This window comes from Chionomys nivalis, chromosome 10 (assembly GCF_950005125.1).
Source record: "Chionomys nivalis chromosome 10, mChiNiv1.1, whole genome shotgun sequence".
Classification (NCBI taxonomy): Eukaryota; Metazoa; Chordata; class Mammalia; order Rodentia; family Cricetidae; genus Chionomys; species Chionomys nivalis.
Genome location: NC_080095.1, coordinates 80,936,523 through 80,957,589, shown reverse-complemented (window position 1 = coordinate 80,957,589; position 21,067 = coordinate 80,936,523). Strand labels below are relative to the sequence as shown.

Below are 21,067 nucleotides of genomic sequence, written 5' to 3'. Positions count from 1 at the left end.
TCAATCACAATCAAAAGCTAAACTCATAGTTGTAATTATAATCAATTTAATTCAGTTGGGTTTATCACACTTTCCCCTGATTCATTCCCCTTGCCTTATTATCATCTATAAAATATAAGACACGTTCTTCCAAGGTCATCTGAATGTGTCTAGAATCATCTAGTAGAACTTGAGTGTCCTTCTTGTGAGGTATCTGAAAGATTACCAGCACAAAGAAATTAATTTAAAATGCATCTGCGACACCAAGTTTGCAATAATGGATTATAATGAATTCACAATTGTATTAATGGCAGAGTTTTTAGAAAAGTCTCATTACAAATTGCATTGGCTAGGAGGACATATTTTAATTGGAGGTTTGAAACAGGGTCTCAATAAACAGTCCAGACTTGTCTTGCCTCGAATCTGTTAGCCTCCTGCCTCTTCAAAGACACACAACCATCACTGGCTTGTGTACTCTACTTTGCTTGATGAATTCTACTGAGTTCATCACCTCTACTTAACAGAAATGCATTACAATGTTTCACCCTTTCAAAAGGAGGGCACCTACTACAGTGTATCATTTATATACGCATCATTTCTCTGACTCTAAGATAAACACCACGCATGAGAAAACTAAGCAAGTTAACACCATTTTCTATTAGTGACCATGTAACACAGACATGGATGTAAATGCCAGTACATATTAGCCAGGAACTACTGCTTGTATCTTATTTGCATGATGGTTAGTTTTGATTGCGCACCTGATACAATCTGGAATCACCTGGAAAGAGACACATTTGAGGAACTGTATAATAATGGTTGACCCATGGACATGCCTATCAAAGATTTTTGGATGGGGTGACTGAGTTGAAGCAATGTGAAGTGAGTATGGGCAGCACCACCAGTCTGTGGGCTGGGGCGTGAACTATGGGAGAATGCAGAAGAACCAAGAACAAACACAAACATGCACGCGCACACTCATTTTTCTCTCTGCTCTTAACCGTGGATGGGACGAGCTCCTGCCTTGCCTCTCCTACAACTATGGGCTGTGACCTGGAATATGAGCTAAGGAAGCTCTTCCCTAAAATGTTCTCATCTAAATGTCTCATCGCAGCAGCGGAAACAAAACTAAGACACATGGCAAATAAGGTTCTTTCTAATCAATGAGCATCTCTACTGAATAACACTACTTTGAAGTATAAAATACTTGATCTATCTCATTTTGACCGAACTCCAAATGGACGAGGTAGCTATGACATCATAAACACTCAACAGGACCATCAGCTTTAACACGGACAGGGGTATGGAAATAACGACCCTCGTCTACGCAAGTGTCACTCACATCTGATCTTCAGTGTTCAGTATGAGTTAAAAGTGAAATTAATTCTACAGAGTAAGTCTGCCTCTTATGTAGCTGGGTTGTAATACTTCACAGCTTAGAGATAAAGTGTGGTTTTGAAAACCAAAAATGTATTCTGTGATATATAGAGTCTGGAGAAGTGCTACGGTTGAGAACTGTGAGCAACCTATTTTTTGCAGCTAATATTAGAATAGCACAAATCAAAAATCCAATCCACAGCTTCCTTATCATTTCTGACTATGGCAGACATTCACCTCTTCACGCCATAACCTATCTCCAAATTAAATCATGATGATTCTAGAGTGTTTCCTCTAAAAAAAAAGCATTATTATTAAAGTTTTGATTAAACTCTGACTTAAGAATTTACTTTAGTTGTTTGCCAACTCCCAATTTTAAGAAAGACTAAGGACCTAAAACATAATGTGCTTATTTTTGACAGATTGAAAACCTTTACAGCAATGGCACATAAAGCATAAATATTAACTGTTGGCCATGTCACTTAGAGTTAAGGAATCACAGGCATGGAATTTTGAGAGCAGAGACAAATGACTCTATAGACGGCATGTTCTGACCGCAGTGTAATTGCTTGACAAAAAGGTCTATTTCTTTTCAGATGCAAAACAGAACGTATAGTATGTTGGTGTTCCCTACGCCAATCCTTCATTCTTCTGATCTGTCATATAGTGTTCTTATAATCCACGTTCTCTTCCATCGTTTCCAATTTGGTGAACCCTTTTTAATTTTATAAGTATATAATCTCCTTTTGTTTTTATGCTGTATTTGCATAAAAATCATTTGTGTTCCTATTAATCAACTGATGTTCATATTCACCCCGTAGATAATTCTCTGCATACTTCTGGATCATTTCTTCCTTTTTTTTTTTTTTTTTTAATTTTTCAAGACAGGGTTTCTCCGTATTTTTTTTTTTTTTTTTTTGGTTCCTGTCCTGGAACTAGCTCTTGTAGACCAGGCTGGCCTCGAACTCCCAGAGATCCGCCTGCCTCTGCCTCCCAAGTGCTGGGATTAAAGGCATGCGCCACCACCGCCCGGCTCATTTCTTCCTTTTTATCAGATCAAATAATTTCTCTTACACCTCATGAACTACAAAACAAGAAACTTCAGTTCTTGATAGTTTGGCACCTTCTCTGCAGTGAAGCCTTCCATGGCATGAGTGATCAGGGATGAGAAAACCCTGACAAAATCACAGGCATCTGAAACAGTTTAGTTACATACATGATTTTGTACTAGACATCAATGAGACAAGAATAGAGCAAAGCATCCACTTATACAACCTCCTACATTACTGGAGAAGAACACGCACCCAGCACATGTTAGGTCAACACTGTCTGCATTGCCTCCTCCCACCACACTTCCCGGATTTCATCTCAGATGGCTTTGACCTCCTCAGAGAGGATCATATTCCACACCTAACACCATCATCACGTGTCATCCAGGTGACGATTCTATAACAAACAGTGCTTTTCAGAACAAGTACCAGATCCATTAGAAGAGGATTAAAAGCTCTACAAAACTCTAAAAATTTCCTCAGATTAAACATAGTTCTCATAAATATATCCAAGAGGATTTATTTAAAACATTTACATTTCTACATTGAAACTTTATTTGAAAATAAACAAAATGGAATGCTGGAGATTCAACGAATTCTCCCTACATTCTTAGGACTCCCTAGGCATCTGTCCCACCCAGATTGGCTCCCATCACGGTCTTTTAGGGGACACACAGATGTGGCTCAAACAGAATTCCAATGTAGAATCTCCTTGACTTTGAGCTTTAAAGGAACCCTGCTTGGCCAAAGCCTTTTGAAAGAGGGCCATGTGCTCATGTATCTTTCAAATCAAAAGGATATAAAAAAAGGAAACTGTTGGAACCTTGGCTTTAGAGATTAATCTAAAGACGATTCATGAGAACCCCTTTATTTCCTTTTAAATGTATTTCTATTTTTACTTTTATATTTGAGATTATGATTACATCACTTCTCCCTTCCCATTTCCTCCCTCCAAATCATTTCATAAACCTTTCCTTACTCCCTTTCAAATTCATGGCCTCATTTTCCATCAATCATTGTGCATGCATATATGTGTATGTGTAGACATATATTTTAAACCTAATCTGCTCAGTTTGTACAATGTTACTTGTATGGTATTTGGGAGTTGACCATTTGGGACTGTATAATCCCAGATGGCCTGTTTTCCTGCTCCCAGCATTCCTTAGTTGTGGCCTGTAGTTCTCTGTGTAAGGTTGAGACCTTATCCCCCATCTACCCTGACAGTTACAAAGCTTTTCAATCTGTGTCATGGGTTGTGTGGAGAACACTCTGAGTGGACTTATGTTTTATTATTGGTGGTAAATCAGTTATGAGAGGTACAACTGGGACAAATTCTTCAGCATTGCTGAGTCACAGTTTGCTCATCTTACAAACAGGAATGTTCATAGCTAGTTTGTAGCATTAATGTTTAGAAATGCTGACCAGCAAGTCCTTCCATTGCGAAAAGTAACAGCACACTGTCGTTTTTATTTTTAACAGCATTAGATGAGGTAAGAACTGCCTGAGGGTGGAGAGATGGTTCGGGGCTCAGGAGCAGACACTGCTCTTGCAGAGGGCATGAGTTCTGGTTCCTAGCACCCATTCAGGAGACTCACTGCCCGTAACTCTAGACACAGGATGACCCATCGCCTCTGGCCTTTGGGGAGAGCTGCACATATATGCACACATTGCTCTGCTCACACTCACTCACTCACACACAAAGTTAAACACGCTGTATGACAGGGGTCCTTCATTAGTTCTGTTTCTAAGGTCAGCTTGCACTATCACAAAGCAGAATCTGAAGATCTCTGATTTCCTTGCTTTCCTATAGGAGAATAAACACCAAGTCCAGAGAGTGCGGAGACCTTCAGTGTTGGCATCACTTCCGGGCTTCCGAGCGGGCTTCAAGTACACATCAAGGTGCTGTCCCAGCTATTCACGAGGTTGTGCGCTAGGCGTCCTTGTAAAGCTGACCTGACATGTGGATGAGCAAGAGAGACTGGCAACTATACTGGTGCAGACGAGAACTCCCACGGGGGACACTGAATTACATCCGTGTTTGCCATGTAATCACAACCCGGGGATATCTCAGTACACAATGCGTTGGCCCAGCTAATATTTGTTTTATCCCAGACAGCAGGGACACAATTTAAAAATCAATATGCTAACATTAGCCAGTTCACCTGAAGTTGTAGCAATCTGGTTTCTAAGGAACGAGAAACTGTTGTCTTTTTATTTGGGCCACACCTGCAGGGGATTCTCAGCGGTGCTGTTTTCAGTCAAAGGGGACAAGCTCAGTCAAGGAGCTGTTGGCATTGTGTTTCCTTTTAAATGTTTCTCAGTTTACTGAGAATTTCATATCCTCAATATTTCACATTTGTACTGTATTAACTTCAATTTCTACCCTTCCCTCCCCCACTCTAACTCCACCTGCGTACCCTAACTCCCTCTCGAATTCGTGAGCTCCCTTCTAATTATTGCTTTACACACAGACCTTACTGAATCCTTTTAATGTTGCTCCCAGTACATGTGTTTAGAGCTGACCACTTGGGACTGGATAACCTATCAGGAGCTTGTCTCTGCAGAAAACTGAGGTTTTTTTCTCCCCCAGCATCTGCTCATTGTGTCTATAGTTCATCGAGTTTGGAGTCTTCTGAACTCCCCCTATCATGCTGGCCTGCCAACTAGGGCAGTCTGCTTAGCCAGTCACATTTTGAAACATGATGGGGACAGCGTTCCTGTCATGTCTAGAAGACACTAGCAAGCAGCAAGCCTCCTGGTCCTCTGGCTCTTCACACCCCCTTCTGTGACTTTTACCGGGGGGGATCTTAGGTAGAGAGGTTTTATTGTAGATGTATCTGCGGGGCTGAGCACCCATATTGTAGATGTATCTGCGGGGCTGAGCACCCCATGGTCTGTTGTTCTTGCATTTTGACCAACTGTGGTTCTCTGTAACAGTCTCCATCTGTTTCAAAAATCCCTCTTCAATGAGGGAGGGATAAAATGTTTATCTTTATACTCACCCCCTCAATCAAATTTGATTACGTTAAATTTCAAACCTTAATAGACTAAAATTTACTACTTGCTCATTACCTAAATTATACCTATCGGTGTAGTTGCTCGAGAAACCTTGAGCCTAGTAAAAAAAACAGAACTAAACAAAAACAACAACAAAACTAAACTAAAATGAAACAGTTAAGATTTGGACTGCCAACTGTTTGAGACCCTACGGTCTTGTGATGCCGAGCGTACTGTGGACCCGAGGCATAGCGCTCTACAGCCCAGAAGCCCTGGACTCTACAGTCCTGTGATGCCGAGCGTACTGTGGACACCGACCGGTATAGCACTCTACAGCCCAGAAGCCCTGGACTCAAATGATCCTCCTGTCTCGGGCTCCCGAGTACCTGGGACTACAGGTGTGTGCCACCATGGGTTTAAGATTCTGAATGCTAACCATTTAAGAGTCTACAGTCCTAAATCAAGTCATCCCATGTATAAGCAGAATAAAACCACTGGCAGAACACAACATTAAGAAACCTCAGGGACTTGATTTTGTTTAAATATGCGTTCCACTGAGAGTAAGAGAAATCAAATACCCTACATTACATGAAAACAATTAAAATTTAGATCAATATGGATGCTGAGAAATGAGAACCTATGACCATCCTACATCTGACTAATGGCTGACTTTGGTTTTCACAGTCTAGTATACAACCATATTGTTAATATGGGGAAAAACTAAAGTACTCATTTACCTATATGCAAATTAATCCTAAGTCATTTTAACATTTCAGAGGGAGAGAGAGGGGAGACAGAGTCATGAAATAGGACATATTGGTCTCCAGACATTCAAAAACATATAATTCGAGATGCAGGGCAGCTCCTCTGAGAGACAGACGCCATGCTCTCCTCTCCAGAGCAGACACGATGAAGCTCTGACCCAGGATGGACGTAGGCTAGAATCTTCCCGGTAAGCGCACCTTAGGGTGCTACATACATGAACAGAAATGGGCCAAGCAGTGTTTAAAAGAATAGAGTTTGTGTGTCATTATTTTGGGGCATAAGCTAGCCAGGCAACCATGAGCTGGGCTGTGGGAAGAGGCCCGCAGCCCCTACTACAGATGGCGCCCATGTGGATAACTGCATCCACAGAAAGCCTGAGAAAGCTTGGGAAAGAATAGAGTAAAGCATGTTTCCTTGGTAGCAACAATTTCTCGGGTCTGCTCTGCCTGCTAGAGGCAAGCAAGCGCTCTCATCTAAGAGAGGCTTCCTGACTCAGCTTCAGCTGCAGAACCCTGCAGCTCATTAAGAGGTCCTGCCACGAAACACTTAAAAGGTATTGATAAAAGCTGACTGCATACTTATTTGTTTTCAGACGTAGCAGGAAAAAAGTTGTGCTGTTTTAAAACTCTGGCATTCTGGTCCATCCTGCCAGGGCAAACTCTGACTGTTTGAGGCAGGAGGGCCAACTACAGAGAGAGGACTTGAGTGTTGTCTGTGGATATAGTATTGCAGCTTGTTTGCTGGCAAGGACCTTGAAACGCCACAGAGTTGTGGTGGTAAACATGGCTACAGCCGGTACCTCCGCCATGAGGCTGGAAAGCTAAGGAATGGCCTGGATTTATCTGGCAAAGCCACGGCTTTAATCCTACCCATATTGCTCAGTAATTTAAAGGCTCGTGTGGTCAGAAAAAGAGAGAGATACAGTAAAGAGAGATTCAAAGACAAAGAAAACTTTAAATGATTTACAGTGTGTTAAAAGTATATGCAGGCTAAAAGTTCTTAAAAAAAATAAGGAAGAAAGCAGTTGGGTGTGGTAGTACACACCTTTAATCCCAACACTTAGGAGACAGAGGGAGATTGACCTCTGTGACTTCAAGGTGTGGTAGCACATGCCTTTAATCCCAATGCCTGGGAGGCAGAGACAGACAGATCTCTGAGAGTTCAAGGACAGCCTGGTCTAAAGAGTTATTCCAGGACAAAGATATACAGAAAATATAAAACAAAAGTAAAAATAAACAAAATAGAGTTAAAATAAAGCCACACAAAGATGGAAAGTACACAGAAAATCTTGATACTGTATGCTATTATGCTCTCTTTGAATTGTTTTAATGCTGAGGAAGGAGCAACAGATGCTAAAAGATATTTGTTTATAAATGCTGCTGAATTAATCCAAGATAGATATTTTCAAAATACCTTGACTTCAGAATTTGGATCTAAGGATATGATACTTTGGAAAAGAGTTTCTTCTTTTGTTTTCACAGAGGATGAGACTCTTTGGATTGCTTCTTCGATCCCAATATGGTATGATAGACCACGTCCTCCTGAAGGGTTGCTGTGAACACCTTCAAAAAATTACTTTGCTCAACTGCCGACTGAGAGGAACCTAGCACACAGGTTATACCATGAAAGACCTGATTAACAGCGCCCCCATTCAGCAGGAAGCAGTTTGGAGAGAAAAAACTGCGCCCATGTTCCCATATATTGTTTATAAATGTTCTTTTACATTTAAAGGGGGAGATAATATAGATGTGAATAATTTGCATTGATATGAATCTTGGTTTACTGATATTAATTTAAGGTCAATTTTATTATATGTATATGTATTTCTGATATTGATTAAGGTATTGTGATTGTGTAGTTCACTTAAAAATGTGATGTATATAGGTTGCTAATGGATAATTATCAATAATAGTCAAGTTTGTAGTCATGTTAGATTTTCTAGATGTGCATGCTTATATTTTAGATAGACATTCTTCATATCTTTCAAAGATTATAAAATATGGCATTTTAAGTGCTTTAATAACTTAGGGTTTTTCATGACAATGAGACACTCTGCTCCTGGCAGCACCAATCTACTTCAAGAAGAAGATGGGCATCGAAGAGGATCCTTATGGAGTTTGATAACCATTTGGGCAAGAAACTGCTCTTGCCTGGACTATTTTATAAACTGGACACAAAGAACCCGCAGAGAGAGGACTGCTGAACTTGCCTAAAGGTGAGATGATCTTTCGGGGTTCCTGATTCATGAAAGAGTCTGCGAGACATTCTGCAGGACACAGCAGATAGTGACTGAACTGCCTTTAAATTTCCTGCTTCATGGAAACGTCTCTGGATACTATGGACCTTTAGGCCGAAGATGGATGCCCCAACGGTACAGAGGAACTTTGGGTGACTGTCCAGGCAGTGAGATGTCTCTGTCATTTCTAGAGTTTAGAAGTTGCTTACTTTTTGTTTGCTTAGGTAATATTGTATTCTTCTGGAGTCTTTGATGGAGTTGAATAATAGATAGATAGTTATAGTTTTCCTTAGTTATGATAAAGATAAAATAGATGTAAATATTGTAATTTTTACTTGATAACTGTTTTGTTATATGTAATTTTGCTATGTTAAAGTTAAAGCCTTCCCTTTTTTTTTTTTTTGTTTAAACAGAAAAAAGGGAAATGATGGAGGAAGGTCATTTGTCAATAAACAAACTGCCTTGGCCCATTTGATAGGCTACCCCTTAGGTGGGTGGAGTAGACAGAATAGAATGCTGGGAGGAAGAGGAGGTGAGCTCAGATGCAGGGCAGCTCCTCTGAGAGACAGACGCCATGCTCTCCTCTCCAGAGCAGACACGATGAAGCTCTGACCCAGGATGGACGTAGGCTAGAATCTTCCCGGTAAGCGCACCTTAGGGTGCTACATACATGAACAGAAATGGGCCAAGCAGTGTTTAAAAGAAAAAAAAAAAAAAAAAAAAAAAAAAAAAAAAACATATAATTCAAATCAGCTAACTGGGAGAATCAATATTAAGGAGATACACAAATCCTTGAATCTGTTCTGACAATATACACACAGACACACACACACACAGAGGCAAACATTGTACTTGATTTTCAGAGAACAAAAATCTGATCACTATAAACCTTCACAGAGTTATCAATGTAGAATATATCCCCAAAGATTTGAGCTCTAAAGACAGAATCTGCTTGACTTATGAAAATGCTTATATTCATATATTCCCTGCGTCCTAGAAAATGCTATGTGTTTCCAGAATCAGTTTTAAATTTTCCAGCGTTAAGCTTCTTCCTATGGGAAGACACAGAGAGGCAGCCACTCTGACATAATGGTTGTCCACAATTCCAAGCACATCCATCTCCCGGATGGTGATGAGAGCAACAGGGACGCTGGGAGACACATTCTTAAGTAATCGTCAGAACTCAGCCAGCACCACACACACTCCTGGGGAAGGCTCTCAGTGGCCTTTGTGTGTTCACCTTTTCCTTTTCTTCTAAGCCAGCTCTCATCTTCCTTAGCTCCTTCGAGTCACTTTATCCTGAATGTATAGCAACACTTTTGAAATGCCTCTTTCCGTTATTAATCTCTCTCATTTAGCAATCACTGTTTTGTCCTTACATTCATTTGCACGCCATCACTGACAGGGTGTAGCTTGGGTTTTCAACACAGGGATTGAAGGTGAGCTCTTTTTCTTGCATACAGTTGTATCCTTCTTGTTTTGCTTTTCTCTGTAGCATCCATTCAATGCCTAATTCAATGTTTTCCTAATTTTTATACTAGAAAGATTGCAGCAGTAATGAAAGTTACCTTGACCAACGCTGTAAGGAAAATCTGGTTTAAAGAGCAAATAATTAGCCTTTCTTCTGCACACACCATGGAGTAGTGTGACTCTTGTGTGCACAGCTCTAGCTTTAACAAATGTCCCATGCACACACCATGGAGTAGTGTGACTCTTGTGTGCACAGCTCCAGCTTTCAAACCACGCAAGGAACACTGGCTCCTCAGTGAGGTGGGAATCAAAGCGTTGTGCCGGGCTCATTCTGTGTCATCGGTCACTTTATTTTCTCTAACTACCCAGGAATACCAGCTATCTCATGATTTAGTAACTCATAGAAAATGTTTTTTAATCATCTCTTCAAGCACTTGAGTTCACAAGGAACTTCTAGGTATCATACAAAGCACCGAAGGACACATCTAGGTTACGGAAGACCAAGACTGCTCTTCAAACCAAGCCAAGTTTCCATTATAAAACTTGTCCACGCTATTCAATAGTTTACTGCAGTTGAACTATGTTTTGCATCCCCAAAGTGAGACCTAAGCATTTCAAGTTCATTATTACGAGCACCATGAAGGAGAGGATAGACCCGTAATAATGTATACAGCTCTAACAATAATCATATTCTAGTTGAAATTCAAAGGTGGCTAAATTTGTACATGGATAACACAGGACCATGGAGTAGCTAACACACTGTTCAAAATCTACATTACTTTGTAGCCATACCAGTTCCATCAACACAATAACCATGGCAGCGCCATTATTAATATTTACAGCCTCTTAGTTAGAGACATAAGTTACTTTTCGTCATCCCTAGCCTACTGCACACATTTGGTTCAAACTCAGCATCAGTAATTCAGCTTGGCCAGAGGCTGCCGTGCTGAGTTAATGCGCTGAGCAATGCAGAGCACACATGAGAGCAGAGAGGCCATGAGGGAGCCTGGCTCTGCAGGACAGGGGCTGGCCTCACTGTGAGAGGGCACGAGGTGAAGGCGCTGGGCTCTAGTTTATCGAATGTACTCTAACTAGTTCCTGCTGGCAATGTGGCAACACAATTAAGGGTCTCTTCTTTCCCATTATTACTGAAAGTTGTTACTATATTTTTATTATTCTGTTTTTCAAAGCATCATATGAACCAACATTAACTTATACCACTTTGATTCCCCATTCAACAATAGCAATTGATTTAATGTTTGCTACAGAGAATATGTTTTAGCAAAGTGGACTAAATTTCTGAAGACTTCCTTCATTTGTTCCCCTCCTTCCCTCGCTGGGACAAATGGCGGGTGTTTGGTCTTCTCACCATACCATTAGAGTCTTCCTCCAGCTCAGCCCATAAACATCCATCTTTCTGACCAGTGCACCCATCCTTCCCCAGAAAATGTCCAGTGAATCAGGAGTTAATGGAAGGAGCCAGAGAAAGTTGAAGCTTCTTCCTGGTGATCAGGTTGCCTGGATACAGAACTGTCCATCCTATTGACTCTGATTACATTTGAATTTCCACTTCTTCTGTGTTAGAAACAGGGTGTGTGCATCCAGGAGAAAGCTGAGGATGTGGCCCTGACTCTGACGATAATCTTCTCACCTGGGATGTGACCTTCACTGCTTTTGGCCATAGCAATCATTAGTGCTAGCATCGCTTGATGACCTTTGCTGCATGGCACTGATCTGTAAGTACAGATGTTACTGCCTTGGACGGCTTCCATCCTGGTAAACCCACCGTAAATTGGAGATATTGATGTGAGAAGTGCATTTACTCACTAATCTACTGAGCTGCTGTTAAATGCACTGCAGAGCATTGGTCTGATACCTTTGCAGTCACGTGACTAGTCGGGACCTGGGAGTCTCTGAGGCTGCTGAAAACTGTGAAAGGATCTTACACTTATTGCTAGGCCATGAAAGGATAAGTTTTCAAAGTTCAAAGTATACTTTTTATTAAACACATACTAAGTTCACACCCTCATGAAGCAAAATCATAAGTCAGACTATCATGAGCCGAGGACTATCTACAGTAGCTACTTAATTAATATGCTTTAAACCTATTCCAACTCAATATGTTTTTACTTCAGACAAAATCAGAAAATCTCAGTCATCAATAAAGGAGGGAAAATAGCAAAAAGGAGAGCATGCTTCTGGAAACAGGCACTCTTCCAGGAAAAAACATCAGAGATGAATTCATAAAACAAAGAAAAAGAGAAGCTAAAGTTAGCAGATTTTATCTCCACAAGCCTTGCTTGACTCTAGGGTAACTGAATGTTGACACACATGTCCTGCTTTCACATGTCAATGCTATATAATAAAGACTTTACCATGGTATAGAATATTAAAATATTGATAAAGATAACTGAGAGATGGTTAAATTGAGGGTCCTCCCCCATTGAAGAAGTCAAAAAGAAAGAAAATATTAAAATTTAGTCTCTGGATAAAAAAATAAATAAATACTGAATATTACTATTTTCCTTACCTTGACAACCAAATCAAAAATATTGTACAGAACAGGAAATTGCCAAGAAAAGTCAAGACAGTTTGGAAATGCTCAGATTTCAGGAGTTTTTTTGTGAAGTTCTAGATACAGAAAAGGTGTTCTGACTCAGAAACACATAGGTGAGAAGGCAAGGAGACAAAAAAAAAAACTCTGCAAGCATACCTAAACATACACAGACACACAGATGTATGACAGAACATACTAAACATACACAGACACACAGATGTATGACAAACATACTAAACATACAAGACACACATGTGTATGACAGAACATACCTAAACATACAAGACACACAGATGTATGATAGAACATACCTAAACATACGCAGACACACAGATGTATGACAGAACATACCTAAACATACGCAGACACACAGATGTATGACAGAACATACCTAAACATACACAGACACACAGATGTATGACTGAACCATCTTATCAGCGTGCGGGGCTCATTATGAAGAGTCATATGATAGGGTCTCCATAAAATTCACTCTGTCCTAAACTACATCTATAGTCAAAATATCAATATGAATATAGATCAAATAATTATATCTAAAGAACAAATTTCAAAAGTTTTAGTGGGGAAAGTATAGAGAAGTAAACTTATATCCTGGAATGGTTTTGAAGGCCATAGTACATCATTCATCAGAGAATAGATTGGTAAAGATGATATAAGCATATAATTTGATGTAAAGACATCTTTGAAAAGAAAAAAAATAACCAATAACAAATTATGAGGAAATTTTTAATGGTGCATGTGTTCAGTCAACAATTAACATTGAGAATAAATATTAAAAATAATGTTTGCAAGGACACTGAACACAATACAGGCAGTTTCAAAGTGATCAGAATATCTGAGTAAAACTGCCGTATCTACCCCACGCTTCAAAAACGTTCAAGCACACTAGTCTTTAAGAGACAAAAGAATTCAGTCAAAATGAGATCCCATTTTATATGCACGGGGAAGCAAAAGTTGAGAGTAATGATATGGTACCACGCATTTGTTCAAATGTTGACTAATAGGGTCTTTTAAACGCTTTGTACAAATGCTGGCTCTTCTCGAGAAATTTCTCTTTGAAGTGGCAGCATTTTGCATTTTCTAAGACAGCTAAATATTCTGGGTAAAATCCTAAATTGAGTCCTGGCTAAGTTCACCTTCCTCTTTTCTTTTTTGGCTTAATTTAAACTAAATGTATTCTTTTCAAGACTTTCTTATTGTGATTCTGCTACCAACAATGAAAAATTACTATGGAACTTGAAATAAAAGTTGACTTTAAAATGAAGTGATGTAACATAAAAGGAACGTACTAATGAGCGCCTCATCATCTCAATAATGCTGCACAGAATTAGTAAATGTAGAAATTGCACTTAGAAGCACAGTTTCTTTTCTAAAGATGATTACCGCTTTAAGAAATGCTTCATGTCTGTTTATAGCCCTCAGGCAATTAGAGTATGGACTGATCTTTGTGCTCTGGTGTCAAAAGTGGAATCTGCAAAACTCAGCCACAGTCATGCCGGAAGGACTGTAAGGTACAAACTAACTGTGCTGGAACGACTGTAAGATACAAACTAACTGTACTGTAGCGACTGTAAGATACAAACTAACTGTACTGTAACGACTGTAAGACACAAACTGAACTGTAACGACTGTAAGATACAAACTAACTGTACCGTAACGACTGTAAGATACAAACTGAACTGTACCATAACCACTGTAAGATACAAACTAACTGTACCGTAACGGCTGTAAGATACAAACTGAACTGTACCATAACGACTGTAAGATACAAACTAACTGTACTGTAACGACTGTAAGATACAAACTAACTGTACCGTAACAACTGTAAGATACAAACTAACTGTACCATAACAGCTGTAAGATACAAACTAACTGTACCATAACGACTGTAAGATACAAACTGCACCGTAACGACTGTAAGATACAAACTAACTGTACCGTAACGACTGTAAGATACAAACTAACTGTACTGTAATGACTGTAAGATACAAACTAACTGTACCAGCATGTGGACCAAAAAGTAGCGAGAGCTGGTGCAGGGCTACTATTAGATCAAAGGAAATCTATGGATTCTCTAAAGGCTTCTTGATTTCTGCAAATACATGCAATGCACATAATGTTCAAATAATGGAACACTTACAAATTGATACAAAAATGAATTCCGAGACGTGACTTATATAACATGTCAGGCAGGAAGCTCTTCACCTGTTTAAAGTTCCAAAGGCTCAGACATTCTAGGAAATGTGACCCAAAATGAAGTTTGAGACTACCTTAAAATACTTTAAGTTTTAAAAATATATTTTACTAATAAAGAACAATTTTGTTTCCAGAGACACAATTTGGACTGAATTTACCCAATTCTCCCATTTCAGTTAAAAATCTGTCAACATTTTGCTGGGTTGTGACATAAATAAACAGATACATCTTACTAAGTATATAATTATGTTACACACACACACACCACACATGCTCACACACATACCCCTAACTGCCTTCTCTATCTGCCTTGGCTTGGAAATATTAACACTCTGGATCTTGGACACAACTGGGAGGCCTTTAAGCTCTTCACTGTCATTATGAATCTGACAGTTCTTTAGGGTCCAGTTAGGTCTTGGAGACGACCTGCACTTCCTTTCTTCATCCTCAGGACTAACTGAAGTGAAAAATGATGCACTAGGAATCAGATTAGTTTTACTTGGTTGTGGCATAATTATGGAGACTGATCTATTAAATGCAAGGCCCATCCATGGCATGTTGCTTAGCTTGAAGCCAGGAAAAGGACAGCACGCAAGGTGTGCTTTGTTAGTGCCAGCTGCGTTCCACTGCAGGGAGAGTGTGCTGTTGCAGAGACAGGAAAGCTCCCGGAACTAGAAACTAGAATTTGCATTTTCAGAAGCAGCGTGCTGCTTCCCAGGGACTCATTAGGTGACCCTTTAATACCCAATTGGCATGACGTATGAGTTCTTCTAGAACTAAACTCGAAAAACAAAACTTTACAAATAATACAATTTAGCTCATGAAGTTGGAGTCAGTGCTTAAGTGCTCATGACACTACACTATGGTTTTTAACATCTGTGCGGTCAGAGAAAAAAATAAAACAAAAGAGACTATTGCTAGGATGACCAGGAGAAACGCTGGGGAGAGGAGAGAGTGGAGGGTTTCCAATGAGCCTCACTGTGGTCCCCACCAGTGCTTCCATACTGACAGACATTCACCAACGACTAAAATCCAGCGGTTATATTTGCCACTGAGAAATGCAACAAAGTTTAAAAATGTAATCAAGGGGTGACATTTGAGTTTATTTGTGGTGGTAATGTCACATCAGAGTTCCTGGAGACATATTTATCAGCTATCTTAGCCTCGTACTACGGAATTTTAAAAAACCATCTAACTAACTAGCATGGCTATGAAGCAAATTGATGCTCATTCTAATCTGCATCTGTGCTCAGAGGCCATGAACTGGCCCCCAAAAGCAATACTTTTCATTATGAGCATTCAACTTACATTTGGTTTGACTCAGTCTTTCTGGGAATTTCTGATATTAACTGGAGAAGGCAAAGCTGCCTAACAGGGAATAGCTGAAGTCACTCATTACCCGTGATATCTAAGCCAAGTGTATTGCTTAGATATCACACCTCCCATTTTTACAAAGATAGAATAGGCATGGTTTGAAAGCTGTCTAACCGTCAACATGTTAAAAGTCATATTGATATTTGTTGTTAAAACAGTAAGACCTCTGAAGATGGGATTTACTTCAAGTGCCATTCGGGCTCTACTGTCCCCAAAGAATGGGTAGTTTTATGGGGCAGTGGTTAGCTGTCATGATAATAGGTTCCTGATAAGGGGGAGCTCAGCCTGATGTCTGAATTGTCTCTGTCCTCATTGTCATTTTATGAGACAGGACAAAGGTGACAGATGCCAGCATTTAGTTTTTGGACTTGGGCTCTGGAGCTGAGAGTCAAATAAATGCTTACTGTTTTTTGTTATGTTTTGTTTTTAATTTTTGAGACAGGGTTTCTCTGTGTAGCTCTAGGGGCACTGGAACTCTCTTTATAAACCAGGCTGGCCATGAACTCACAGATATCTGACTGCCTCCATCTCCTGAGCGCCATTTTTAAATTATCCAATCATCAATGTTGGGTTACAGCATGAGAAAGCATACCAAGACAACATCCAAAATCAAAATGTCAAAGCTCAGGCCTAGAAAGAAGTCTTAGTCCAAGAACTGTGCTGACTAAAGGAGACCAAACACATAACAAGAGCTTTGACTTGTAAATACATAATTAGGTTTCGAGGGAAATTATCTAAACTGAGCTATAGAAAATACACAGTAAAAATGGCCCAAATACTCGCCATTGTGCAATAGGACATTCCTAAATATGCTAAATATGTCATTTTAATTTTAAGGTCACACAGAGCTACATGTTCCAGTCAATAATGCTGAGATTGCTGGGATTCCCTGGTATATGAGCTACTCTAGTTGGTTTTGCTGGTATTTGGCTGTTTACAGTTGACATTCGCCGAAGTTCTAGCCTAATAGTCATTCCAGAAGAAAATTTCTCTGCCGTGAACAAAGCGTCTTTGTGCTTCTGGTAAAACATGACTCCACTCAGGCAATTAGCTGTTTTAAAAATAAACTAATTCGTTTTGGAGACGTGATGTGTAACTATGCAGCTGCATGCCCATGGACGGGGTAAAAGGCTGGAGTGTTAGCGAAATCAGAAGACAAGAAAAAAGCATCTCCATGGGGCACGGAGTCACTGTCGTGACATCATGTTCACACTGCTGGGGCTGCAGGACAGACTGGCTCCCTCAGCAGTGAACTCTGACAAGAAGGGCGGGGTATCTCCAAGACAGAGAAGCAAATCCGCACCCAACTGCAACAGCGAAGCAGCCTTCTATGAAGCTCGGCTTCCTCTGTATGCTTGTCTCTTAAATCCTCAGAAAAATATGACAGAAACTGAGGTCATGAGTGAGAGCGAGAACAAGGGGTTACATCAGAAGGATTGCAGGGAGGAAAAGAAAGAGGGGTTATGTAACTATATTTTAATATCAAAACAAACAAAGAGACAATGGAGACATCTTCAGGACACAGGGCCCTGGAAATCATGTTCACTCATTCCACCGAGGTTCTCACCACTTCAAGGAACCCTTTGAAGTCACGGCACGTGCCATAGGTGAGTTTATGGGAAGGGCATGTAATGGAGCTCTCCTGCTTTCTGAGATTTTAGCTAAAGCAACAATCTCTGTGTTTGACAGGCCTGGCCATAGAACTTCCCTTTCCTTCCTAGTTCTGTTGGAAAAGAGCTCTCTTTGAGCCCTGCTCGTACCATGTGCACCCTGCATGCTGGAAAATGCACAGCAAAATCCCCATGGCCCATGACGGAGTACTTTAAACTCTGAGCACAGTGACTGTCTTGGGTCATATAATATAGTCCCATAGTCCACACCCTCACCTCGTGTCTTCTGGGCCTCTCTTCCTTCTTCTCACCCCTCCCTTCCTCACTTTATCCCTCCTCTATCCTTCTCATCCCCTCTTCTTTCCCCTCTTCTTCCCCTTTCCTCTTCTGGTCAACCCACACACACCCTCTGCCCTTCTTCTGAGCAGTTCTTGATTTACTTTTCCCCTTCTCTGTATTTGAGACTGCCTCCATAGGTAATTTTCAATTACACTGCTATTGTTCCTTTAAAGTTTGGGCTTTTACCACTGCCTTTATTAAGGAGTCCCCTAATATCGTGAAAACAAAGAATATGAATTATTCAGTTTGAGATAAACACATAAAATAATCATTATCTATCTCAAACATGCCTTTATATTATCTAGCAATGTTAAGTTTTATTAAAAATGTGGTAATGAATCTGCCCTACTCCCCAAAGGAAGAAATGATAGTTCTAATATAATAAGATATACAAATAAAGGAATATATTAAAAATAAATGGTTTTAAAATGTTTCCCCTGGATACATTTTCATGCATTAAAAAATCAGACATAAACTTTGTGGCTTCCACCTCCTTTCTCCACGTCTTTGATTTCATCAGGTGGAGAAGAAAACCCTGAGGGGTTGCATTGACATGAGTCTCCCAGGGACAAAGGGAAGCCCAGGGGCAGCTGCAGAAAATACCCGGGTGGTAAGTCAGATGTCAGGCTCCCTTAGACGGTCTTTGATTCTGTTACCTAACTTAAAACATTAGATGACTCAATAGTAGGACAAAGAACCTATATATCCAATACCTACAGTGAACCATTAAGGTTCTGCTACGTTTAGCCAACAATGCTTTGCTGTATTACATTGTTAGCTTTTAGTCTGATTTGGTGAAGCAAATTCACAGAATATTCGTGGATGGGCACACAAGAAAACAGAAGGAGCCAGCTAGGGAGGCATTCCATGGTGCCATTTCCTCCTTCCATTTCTTAATGGATGGTCCTTGGTAACAGCGATGAGAATGGCAGAATACAGAGTCCTGACAAGATAAGAACTAATGACTTGATTTCCACACTGTGAAAGGTGCATGAACACCATAAAGGTGCACAGGAGCCTTAGTGTGCACAGCTCTACCGAAGAAAGCTCCTTGCAAGGCAGTGGTTGTGAACCTTCCTAACACTGTGACTCTTTAATACAGTTTCTCATGTGGTGGTGACCACTAACCCTAAAACTAGTTTATTATTTTATTGATACTTCATAACTGCATTTGGCACTGTTATGAATCATAATAAAAATATTTAATATACAACTCCATGGGGTCGTGAGCTATGGGTTGAGAACCATTGTCTTAGCATCTACAGCAAGAGATGTTTGGATGCTGAGATATTTTATGAGCTTTTAATAACATTCCATCACTAAGCTGATCCAGCAGCATAAAACTTCAAGAAAAAATTCAAATGAGGCTTAAATTAGTGAGAAGTAAGCCAAATGCAGGTCAATAATAAAGCATGCTCCAAGAAGAAATGTTGGGGCAAAGATAAAGTCCACGTTGTGGAAGACAATTCCACAGGTCTTTTATATCTAACTTTAACCTTGTCAAAATATTACCAATTATACTGTTAGAGTCTATTTAACGACTTAAAATATGGCATGGATTTTGCCATCCACGCTGAGAAACGTGGTCCATGGCCTATGTCTATGCAGATGCACACTTGGGCTGTAATGCACACTGCTTAGAGAAGAAAGATCATCTTACTGAGATACTTTAAGACTGGTGTGTAGATAGAGATGGGCAACCTAGAAAAATAAAAATGTCAGCTGTTCTAAAAGGACAATCAAAAGTCACCTCTGCCTATGTTAATGTTAGAGGTGTGTCTACATTATGGCTTCATCACATCGGGCAGTGTGACCCCACTCGAGCCTCGGGAGTCCTCTGCTCAGCCCTATAAGCAGGCTAGCACGGATACTGAGAATGAATCCATGACAGAATGACTATAAATGCAGCTGCGGAGTCCAACATCTTTCTTTGAATTGGAGTCAAGCAGTGCTAGAGATCCCCTCCGCATTTGTTTCTGAGACTCAGCAAATCCCCATTATCTTAGCTCCCCAAAATGGCACAGGTACTGACTGCTAAGCTTTGTTCTTGCTCGATTACACAACATCATAGATCAAATGGACCTAGGACAGCATTCCTTCCAAAAGCGACAGTTGACACATTATTCTCATCACTCCATGGAGTTTATTCAGAAATAGATCATACATAAACACAAAGCTAATCTTAGCCAATATAGAAAAATTGAAATAAGTTCTTATATCCTAGAGTCACAACAGAAATAACACTATAAATCAATAACAAGAAAAATGCAAGAACATAACAAAGTCATTAAGCAAGATGAATGGGTCACTGAAGAAACCAAGAAAACTGTGGGTTGTGTGGCACACTTTAAACCCCAGCACTTGGGAGGCAGAGGCAGGCAGACCTCTGTGAGCTCATGTTCAGCCTTGGCTAAACTGTGACTTCCAAGCCAGCCAGGGCTATGTATTGAAGACACTGTCTCACTTTCCCACTGAAGGGAATAAAAGAATTCCTGGAAGCCAATGATATCCTTATAGTGTGGGAAAACTTAGGAAACAATGAAAACAGTCCTAAGAGGGAGGATCAGAGTCCTAAGTGCCTATAACTTAACTGTATACCTTATGACCTTGGACAGAGGGGTATAAGAAGTCAGCTCATATATATATACACACACACACATACACACACATATATATGATTGTAGTGGCATTTCAATTATATTTTAATTACTAAAGCTTACCCAAAGATCTGAAAGTAAAACAGTCCCATTAGTCAGCCTTACAGACACCTTTAATTTCAGTAGCCATAATGACATACACATTTAATCCTGGTAGCCCAATGACACATACCTTTAATCCCAGTAGCCACTTTAGTTGCCATAGAAACTGGATGGTGCATGCCTTTAATCCCAGTGGTTCACACCTTTGATCCCAGCCCTAGAGAGGAATATAAGACGGGGCAAGACAGCTCTCAGACACAGTGTCCTGAGACTTCTGGAGGCAGGATTGCCATTTTCAGATTGAGGTCAAGGTAAGAACCAGTGGCTGGCTGTTTTGCTTTTTGGACCCCAATTTCTGACCCTGAGCTTTTATTAATCGTGCTTCATAAAATCTTCCCGTC

At 40.1% G+C, this 21,067-nt stretch overlaps 1 protein-coding gene across 1 annotated transcript in view; it reads right to left on the bottom strand.

Moving 5' to 3' along the window:
* Hdac9 (histone deacetylase 9) overlaps nt 1-20,848 on the bottom strand; it is a 474,463-nt gene extending 453,615 nt beyond the window's left edge. The window contains exon 1 of the mRNA XM_057782117.1: nt 20,797-20,848. Coding sequence (XP_057638100.1) covers nt 20,797-20,845 — 49 coding nt within the window. The 5' untranslated portion in view covers nt 20,846-20,848. The remainder of the gene's footprint in view (nt 1-20,796) is intronic.
* Between the last annotated feature and the right edge of the window lie 219 nt (nt 20,849-21,067).